General features: G+C 42.0%; 2 protein-coding genes across 2 annotated transcripts in view; both read left to right on the top strand.

The window, feature by feature from the left end:
- ro60 (Ro60, Y RNA binding protein) overlaps positions 1 to 6,151 on the top strand; it is a 14,478-nt gene extending 8,327 nt beyond the window's left edge. Inside the window, exons 8-9 of the mRNA XM_050033393.1 lie at positions 2,271 to 2,417; positions 4,265 to 6,151. Of these exons, the coding sequence (XP_049889350.1) occupies positions 2,271 to 2,417; positions 4,265 to 4,417 (300 nt within the window). The 3' untranslated portion in view covers positions 4,418 to 6,151. The remainder of the gene's footprint in view (positions 1 to 2,270; positions 2,418 to 4,264) is intronic.
- A 1,733-nt stretch (positions 6,152 to 7,884) lies between these two features.
- The window catches only part of cdc73 (cell division cycle 73, Paf1/RNA polymerase II complex component, homolog (S. cerevisiae)), a 40,923-nt gene continuing 38,748 nt past the window's right edge, over positions 7,885 to 10,059 (top strand). Inside the window, exons 1-3 of the mRNA XM_050033395.1 lie at positions 7,885 to 8,036; positions 8,770 to 8,875; positions 9,045 to 9,114. Of these exons, the coding sequence (XP_049889352.1) occupies positions 7,906 to 8,036; positions 8,770 to 8,875; positions 9,045 to 9,114 (307 nt within the window). The 5' untranslated portion in view covers positions 7,885 to 7,905. The remainder of the gene's footprint in view (positions 8,037 to 8,769; positions 8,876 to 9,044; positions 9,115 to 10,059) is intronic.

The raw sequence follows: 10,059 nt of genomic DNA, 5'->3' as shown, positions 1-10,059 counted from the left end.
TATCATTGATGTATTATAGAAAAGTGATTTATCTTTTCATAAATGACAAAAGGCACATCTGCCTCATTTTCGCTGTGGTATCGTGATACTACTCAGAACCATGATATTTTCATTGGTATTGCACAGTGGGTCCCAATTTTGATACCATGACAACACTAATCTGGAGGGGGTTCATCTGCAAAAACTAATGAACAACTAAACAATGCTATTCGGTATTCGGTACTTGGTATTCGGCCAAGCGTTTAATAATATTCGGCTTCGGCCACAAATTTTCATTTCGGTGCATCCCTAATCCAAGTAGCAGCAGGGTGATCATGTGCTGAGTAGACTCCATGTATGGGTCTGTACACATGCGTTCTGATAATGGTGTCACAAATCTCCAAAGCCACGATTCTCTTGGATTCCGTTTTTCGATTAAATAATAAACAATTGAGCCCTCTAGGCTATAACATCTTGATTTGATCATTGGTTTTATGTCCTGACAACTGTCATTTACCTTTGAAGTCTTCTTAATAACATAGGCTACATGTTCTCCAGTGACACATAACTGCATTTTTTGGAATGTACCACACTAAGGCCATATGGTCACACATTTTAATAATGTATTTAAAATATAGTAACTTATTTCAACAGTTGGGGACAAAAAGAAGAGCCACTAGACTGCAGAAGGCTACTTTACAATGACAGCTTGATTCCTCACCTGTAAAAATCCACCAGATCCTTACTTCACGTTTACTTTCACCTCACTAGCAGAGCCTACAAACTGTAGTTTTTCTGAACCACGTGTTTATTGTTTACATAAGTCACAAGGAAGGTAAAATGTTCCCTTAATGCTGACGTCAGTGAAGCAGGAGGACTTTCCAGTTCTGTTGTTGTTTTTATGTCATCTCTGATTCTGGCAGTGGACATGATGTCTCGAAAAGTGCAGCTGCTGGCTACTGGAAATGTAGGAAATTCTGCTTATGATTTTGATTATTGAAATCAAAAGCTCATTTTAATAGATTTTCTGTTTAAATCACAATCGTGACACCCCGAGCTACTGATCAGTACGCTTAGAGAATAAAGGAATTTTACCACCACACAGGATCTGTTACTAAAGCCCTGTTTCCACCAAACACTTCAGTATGGTACCTTTGGAGACAAAAGTAACCCTTCAGACATGGTACGTAGACCCTAGGTCCGTTAGGCATTACCATTGCAAACAGTACTCTTAAATGTGGGCGGGGTTGCACTCACTGTATTTCCTCATCACCGGTGACACAGGTGAAGTCTGCATGTTGTTTATCGTCCACAGAACAAAGTTGCATGCCAACATTTTCAGAACAAGATAAAACAGGCTGCAGTGAGAGTCTCTCTCCATGGGATATCTAAAAATAGCGGGTTTGTGCATTTAGTCCTTCTCAGGCAAGCTCAGGGGTTTAGTGTTGGCTTGGCACACAGGAAAAACACTCAGCGACACTCTTTTTTTCTCCAAGTGAGGATTGGGATATATGCAGTTAGCACATATTGACACATTAGCCAGTCGAAATTAATACAGATTTTTAAACGCTTGAAGATCCACTCATTATTAAGATTGCATGTCATACAAGAGAGACAATGAAAACTACAGTAATGGTCTAAGCTGTCACAGTGAAATTTAAGGTGTCCTGATGGATTCATGTCATCAACTCATGCATTGCATAACATAAGTAAACGTTCTACCTTAAAAGTTGCTGGCAGTCGGCCCAGTGAATTAAGTTATTTTTTCTCATACTCCAGCTGCTGTGAGAGGCAGCAAAACATCCTTTCATTTTATAGTCACAGTCTACTAATAAAACTCTCCACAGTATGAACAGTGGTTACATGAGCCTCAAAACCAGCCACAACTCAGCCCTGAGCAGAGTGACCGTCCTCTATTGACCAATCAACAGACTGCAGTGTTCACAGCTCCACCTTTTAGTACCAGATCTGTGTGCTAGGTACCCCAACAGAAGGGGGGACCAAAAATGGGGACGGTACAGAACGGTTCCATTGGTTCCATCCACAACTTCTCACAGTGGAAATGGAAACAACACGTACCGACATCCACAACTTCTCACAGTGGAAATGGAAACAACACGTACCGAACTAAACTGAACAGTTTCAGATTGCGTGGTGGAAACGGGGCTAAATCGTCTAACAAATATTGGACAGTCCAGTCACAAATAAGCTTTGTGTTTATATTGACTTCACTGATTATATCTCGCTCTTGAGTTCTGCTTCTGACCTCTCCACTGTACTGTATGTTCCAGATCCCAGGTGGGAGCACAGACTGCACCCTTCCCATCACATGGGCCACAGAGAATGGGAAAGCTGTAGACGTGTTCATCATTCTGACCAACAACCCCTTGTGGACGTTTACAGCCAGCCCAGTGGAGTCTCTAAAGAAGCACAGACAAGTATATTTATTCATTTGTGTCTGCTTGGCGAGGGTGTTTTAATCGAATAATGTCTTCTGTGATAAATATTGTTTTAGAAAATGGGCTTACACAAACAACAGGTAAAATGAATGTGCAGTTTGATGGGTGCAGACTTAATCAGGCAGTTTTATTAATGCTGATGTTCTTGTGCTTTCATTACCAGAATGAAATGGCATTTGAAAAGGACGCAGTTTGTCATAAATGTGTGGATTGTTCTAATAGATAGACGGTTGTAATAGGGCTGAGCGATAGAAAACCATCCGTTTCTGTAAATATGTGAGTTAGAAAAACAGTCATCTGCTCCCTTTGAAATTATGTCTTCATCACAATAAGGAAAGTGGAGCAGTTTGAGCCCAAATTCATCAGTGACAAAGAAATTTAAAAAAATACTTCACCCACAAAACGATCCTTTCTGCATCAGTGGTTTCAAGATACATCTCCAGGATGTGCTGGAATGCATCATCACTGATGTTCATGGGGTCATAGGAGTTTCGGGTCTTTCAACATCAGACCCCCTTACCCAGGTGACCCATCCAGTGTTGGATCAAGTGCCATATTAAATCCCAGCAGCAGCAGTCCACAGGCTTGCCCTCTTTATCTGAAGCCTCCGAGTAGCTTTCCTCTGCGGTGTCAGTAATGGGGCAAATGGCCCTCCTCATTGCTCGGGCTAGTCCTAGCCCTGCCAGGGCTTTACAGATTGGGCACCCAGCAAATCCCAGCCCTCTTCGGTTAGCTCGCAGAGAGCCTGCCACCCTCAGCTTCTGCACTGCTCCACCAGCTCTTGGTATTTTGCGAGCTTCCTCTCATGAGCCTCCTCCATGTGCTTCTCCCACCTGCTTGGAGGAATCTGAGAAGATGATGATCAAGATAAATAATTAAGAGCAATTTAAAAGTAGCTTTTAAGTGTTAGAGAAGTAATTTAAAGGACCGGCAACACCACCTAGGGATTTACATAGCCCTAGGAGTCGAAGGACACATTCACACTGGCACTATTTGGTCCACTTTAAACAAACCCTGGTCCGCTTCCATGGATAGTTCGGTTCATTTGAAGTGGTGTGAATGCTCATTTGAACTCTGGTGCGGACCAAACGAGCAAACCCTGCTCCGCTTGAAAAATGGGGGTCTCGGTTCACTTGCAAGTGAACCCTGGTGCAGTTCACTTACAGTAGATGCAAATGCAAAGGGACTATCAAGCGAACTAAAGAGAGGAAGTGACGTAGAGCGCAGTGCATTTTGGGTAGAAAAAAAACAAACAAAGCCAACAGTGCGAACTGGGAGAAGGAGAGGTAAAAATAGAAAAAGTTGGAAAATGTCTCGTGGGCAGACGTGGAGAAGGGAGGAGGCGCAAGCACTTATTGATGTATGGTCAGAGGACTATTTATCCCAGTTGCTGGCTACCGGCTGAAGGGGATGGATTTCTGTTTTCAGTCCTGGCCAATCAATGAGCCGGGTTTTCTTCTTCCTCATGCTTTTTTTCTTCCTGGTCAGAGGTCGTTTTGGGCAGTACCGCCCCCCAAAGGAGCAGCTGTTGTAACTGCGTGACGTTGTCCAGGCTGTTTAGTCCGCTTTAAAAAGTGCAGTGTCAAAGTGAACTGAACCAAATGAAGGTGGGAAATTTTTCGGCATTCCCCGCCCAATCGAACCGAGTCCCCCAGACTATCCTGGTGTGAATGCGCCCTAAAAAGGCTTGCAGGTTCTTCTAAAATCAGGGGTGAGCAGAGTTCAAAACAAGACAAGGGGTAAATCTTAACAGATCACATGCTATTTGCAAAAAAAAATGACCAAAACAAACCTAAACTAATTTTGTATGCATATTTTCCCAACAGAAATCAGGAGCCAATTCCAAGTTGGTGATGTGTGGGCTGACCTCCATCGGACACGCCATCGCAGACACAGAAGACAGGGGTTTACTGAGCATCTGCGGCTTCGACCTCGGAGCCCTGAGCGTCATTCGTAACCTAGCCCAGGATCTGATCTGATAAAGTATCGGGGACCGACTTTGAATCATGTTGTTAGAGCACAAAAAGGAAGGCACAAAGTGTACCGACGCGGCTCAGTTAGCATGTAGAGTGCCCTAAAACAGCACTAATCCAAAAGATGTTGACATTTACAATTCCAAGTTCTCTTTTTGTATTATGTCGCTTACGAGTCACTTGACAAAGTGTCCAGCAGGCTGGACAACACTCTGGAAATGTTATGTGCATATATTTTTTTTCTGAAATTTGAGAAAAAAGGAAGTGATAAGACATGATGTGTTGTTGCATATCATGCTGTCAGGAGTTTAAGTGCAAACAGCGCTCAGTATGTGAAGTACTTTGATGGCTCTTGGTGAGACACTAACCCAATGAACTATGAATTCCACTCATCTATAGCGAGACGTTGGCAGATTAAATAAGAGAGGAACAGCGTAAGAGTCAGAATGTTTGAGGCTTAGTGCAACTGTAGGTTTATTTTAAGAGGATTTACTGATTGTAGTATGTATCTATAGTATGATTTTAGCAGGTTTGGTATGATGGTAGAGGCCTGTCCCTCCGTCTCATGTAGCATTATTATAAATGACTAACAGATATGCTGTAAAAGAGAGGAGTTGAAGCAAAGCACCAAATGTCAGAAAAGAACTGAAGTGTATTCTGTTGGCTTTTCAAATTCTTTGATTTATTTGGTTGGATGATATTTTATAGGAATATTAACGTCTAGAATTCCATTAACACAACTCTTGCCTTTAGCTTAGATACGATTTTTAGTTGTATTAACATTTGTTTTCCCCTAAGCCAATTTTATTTTAAAACTCTTCTGCTCTTGGTGAATTTATCCTATTAAAAAAAAAAAAACCCTTGGTGCTCTTAAATGTGATGATACATTTTTTGGGGGGATTATGTGGGATTTTCCTTCTTGACACAATAGCGCCAATGTTCGGGGCTGCAAAGTCAGTATACTGTAAATTGGAAAATGGACTTCTTCTCATATTTGAGTCTGGATTCTATGCATCACAATTTTGATTTTACTGTCTTGTTACGTCCAGGAAGGACAAATTAAAGCTATTTAACAACTGTTTACCGAGACTGAATCTGCTAGCACTGTAATATTTCTGTATTTTTGATGTAAGAATGTCCGTTATGCAAAAACTAACAGATAATTGCTACCTTCCCGGAATAAAAAGGAACTGAATGTACTTTTGTAAAACATGTAACTGTAGAGATTTAAAGTACAATGCTTTATATTTCTTCAAACGGAATAAACACGCTGCTGCTCACAGTTTTAGGGTAAGGGGCCAATTCAGTTTGGGGGTCAAGGCAGTTAAACGACTACAGTGGTGCTTCTTGTTTCAGTCAAGAGTAATTGTAATTACTGACGGCATTCACTAAACGTCACTCATCGATTCTGGTGTAATTCACTCTTTATGTCGAGGAATAAATTCCTGACCATGTTACTGTGAAGGATTTTGGTCCACACATGCTGATACTGTTGTTTTCAATGGTAAGACAATGTCCATTGTTTGGTCAAAATGCTGTAAAGCTAAAATATGATCGTTGTTGCGTTTGTAGTCGAGAGTCTGACACAAGAGATAGTTGTTATGAGGTATGGTAGTACACAAGTGTTTGACCACCATGATTAACTTCTTTTCCATCATATTGTCTGTTGCATCCATCATGCTTAACATGTAAGTACTTGACTGTAGTGGCAATGTAAACCCCTAATAAACACTTTGCTGCTCTTTACATCTCGTCCTATGTTTGGCTTTCTGTATTCAGGGTGTGGACTCGAGTCACATGACTTCAATCACAAGTTTGATGACGACAATCGACAAAATCAAAAAAGACTTGTTACTCGACTTGGACTTTTAACACCAATGACTCGTGACTTCTCTTGGACGAGGTTTTTGACTTGAAAATACTTGATACCGTCCCCCAAAGATCAAAAGTATGTTATTCAAAGAGTGCAAAACGTGCAGGTCGGAAATATCAGAAGGAACAACTTTGAACAAACTTTTTTTTTACTATGTCAGTACAAAGCCTGCCTGTCTTTATGACATGGGGCTTTACATTGGACTTGTCAGTCTTGACATGGGACTTGGAACTTGCCTGTCTTAATGACATGGGACTTGACTTTGGACTTGTCAGTCTTGACGTAGGACTTGCCTGTCTTTATTACATGGGACTTTACATTGGACTCGTCAGTCTTGACTCTGGACTTGACTTGGGACTAGTCAGCCTTGACTTTGGACTTGACTCAGGACTTTCCTTTCTTAACATGGGACTTGACTTTGGACCTGTCAGTTTTGACTTTGGCCTTGTAAATCTTGACTTGGGACTTGACTTGGGACCTGTCAGTCTTGACTTGGGACTTTGACTCAGGAGTTTCCTGTCTTGACATGGGACTTGACTTGGGACCTGTCAGTTTTGACTTGGGACTTTGACTCAGGGCTTTGCTTTCTTGACAAGGGACTTGACTTGGGACTTGTTAGTCTTGACTTGGGACCTGACTAGTGACCTGTCAGTTTTCACTTGGGACCTGTAAGTTTTGATGTGGGACTTGTCAGTCTTGACTTGGGACTTGACTCATTACTTTCCTGTCTTGATATGGGACTTGACTTGGGACCTGTCAGTTTTAACTTTGGACCTGTCAGTCTTGACTGGGGACTTGACTCTGGCTTTGCTTTCTTGACATGTGACTTGACTTGGGACTTGTCAGTCTTGACATGGGACTTGACTCAGGGCTTTCCTGTCTTGACATGTGACTTGACTTGGGACTTGTCAGTTTTGACTTGGGACTTGACTCACGGCTTTGCTTTCTTGACAAGGGACTTGACTTGGGACTTGTCAGTCTTGACTTGGGACTTGACTCTGGCTTTGCTTTCTTAACATGTGACTTGACTTGGGACTTGTCAGTCTTGACATGGGACTTGACTCAGGACTTTCCTGTCTTGACATGGTACTTGACTTGGGACCTGTCAGTTTCGACTTGGGACTTGACTCAGGGCTTTCCTCTCTTGACATGAGACTTGACTTGGGACCTGTCAGTTTTGACTTGAGACCTGTCAGTTTTGACTTCGGAATTGACTCAGGGCTTTGCTTTCTTGACATGGGGCTTGAATTGGGACTTGTCAGTACTGACTTGGGACTTGCCTGTCTGTCTATATGACAAGTAACTGACTTCTTTGAAACTACCATTACTTTTAGTGGGCATATCACTGACTGACTACAGTGTCCATACTGTGGAAGTGTCCTTGAGCAAGGCACTGGGACTGCACCAGTATTGGATCTGAGAAACCATCAAATTAAAATAAAGAATTAACTGTCTCTACTCTGTTTATTTAATTCGACCTAACTAACATGGGGAAATGTGTAAAGTGCCATCTCTGACTCGGCCTCAAACTTAGATTAAGATCAGGCATCCTGCGAGGCCACATGATGTTGATAACTGGGGGCCTTAACGTTACAAACACACTACATCAAGACAAGTGAAGATGGCGGATGTGTTGAGTGTTCTTCGTCAGTATAACATCCAGAAAAAGGAAATCGTCGCCAAAGGAGATGAAGTTATATTTGGAGAGTTCTCCTGGCCGAAAAATGTCAAGACCAACTACATAATCTGGGGGTACGTCGCTGCTACAGTATCTTTAAACCGCTCCTGCGGGCCCGCTGCTGGAGCTCAGCGGTGCCTTGTGGTGCTAGTGACGGCGGAAGGCTCGCAGGCTAGCTGCTAAGATGCTAACCTAACTCCTCTCCTCGCTGTTGTACCCTTCCTTACAACTTTAAGCAGTCTACTGTTACTTTGGCGTGATACTTGAGTGTTGTGTCGTATACCACACTACCTATTTTCTACCCTCTACGCGTTTCAGTTTATATTTTCTAAACTTAAAGTGTGTTTATGAGAGATGTGTAGCCGCAGCTAAACTTGCAGCAGTGATGTGATGCTAACTAACTAGCGACGTTAGCTAGCGTTGAGTTGTGTTCCCATGGAGTCAGGGGTCCAGTGGATCAAGCGGGGAAAGATGGTGTTTTCAGTAACAGTCATGACTACAAGCAGCTTTGTTAACCGTGTGGAAAGCAAACTTTGCTTATGCAAGGCAGAAATTAGGCTGCAGAAGGATTAGTACATTAGCTAACCGGATAACTGTTGATAGTTCCGTATTCATTTGGTGTCAGAACCAGTGTTTCGATACTTTGAACAAGTAATTAAACTATATTTACTTCAAGTTATAGACTTAACGCACTTTAGACAAACTTTCATGATCAGTCTGTAGCAGGCTGTGTATATTTTACTCAAATGCTTGCATGGTTAAATAAGGTTTGAGTGATGTTTTTCTTTGCTGTGTTTGCACCTTCAGTACTGGTAAAGAGGGCCAGCCCAAAGAGTACTATACTTTGGACTCTATCTTGTTCCTGCTCAACAATGTGCATCTCCCACATCCATCCTATGTGCGAAGAGCTGCAGTAAGTACTTTGAAATAACTATCAAACTACCTTAACCTGTCAGCACCAGTATTATTTTAAAACAATCCACTATTTTAGCCTCTTGTGTTGTCATAAGCAGCATATTAAAAAGAATCACAAATGCACTTAAAAAGTGTTTTTGGGTGACATGTTTGTGTGTTGTTTATAGACAGAGAACATCCCTGTTGTCAGACGACCTGATCGAAAAGGCTTGCTGTCATATCTCAACGGGGAGAGCTGTAAGTAACGTTTGGGAGATCTACTGGGATTGTGTGTTGTGTTTCTATTGTGTGCAGAATGTTAATTGTCCATTGCATTAAAGAGAGAGGTAGGATTTTTTTGGAGTGGCGCAGCATGGGGTACTTATCCATAGTTAGTTCATCACCTACAGTAGGTGTCTGTCAGTCCACCCCCAGTTTGGAGAAGCAGGCAGGACGCCGACACAGAAGCTAAACAATGTACTGCTGCAGGAAAATGTATTGAGGCCAACCTGAAAAACGTTTGTGTCACTTTCAGCGTATGCTGTATTGAGAGTATTTTCACCGCATTACCTTTCTGTCAGACAGCCTGTCTTTTGACTTCAGTTCTCCATCTGTGCGCTTATCAAAGATACCAGACTCCATTAATAAACACAGTAATTTTGTTTTTCTGTACATGAAGCTGATTGTCTACCACTGCTTCAATCACTTAGTTCATTTTGTGTTATTGTAAGACTTAAAACTCCTTTTGAGGCAGCGGTAGACGAGCACTTCCTGTTTTTGCTCCTGTACAATGTTAAATCACTGTTTTTCTCAATGGAGTCTGGCTTTGAAAAGACTGATAGAAAGGCTCTAGTTCCTCGTCGGAAATAGATATCTGGCTGTAAGATAAAGCAGTGAAAATCTTTTAAATGTAGCATACACTTAGCCTGATATTGATATTTTTTGGTGGAACATTTGTTAGGTGACTAAAATGTTTTGTTGCTGCCGTCCACAGCAGTACATCACTTAACCTCTGTGTTGGCACCCCTGCCTGCTGCTCCATACTGGGAGCTTGCCGGCTGACACCTACTGTATGTAATAGTAGGGATAATAACCTCATACAACCTCACCTCAAAAGATCCGAACTATCCCTTTACTAAAACATTATACATTAATGTCAGCTTTCATTAATGGAGCCCTGTGAGGGGGGAGCGTGGTTGTAGT

The sequence above is a fragment of the Epinephelus moara genome, chromosome 21 (genome assembly GCF_006386435.1).
Source record: "Epinephelus moara isolate mb chromosome 21, YSFRI_EMoa_1.0, whole genome shotgun sequence".
Taxonomy (NCBI): domain Eukaryota; kingdom Metazoa; phylum Chordata; class Actinopteri; order Perciformes; family Serranidae; genus Epinephelus; species Epinephelus moara.
Note: the sequence above shows the minus strand (reverse complement) of the source record. Positions and strands in the feature narration are given on the sequence as shown.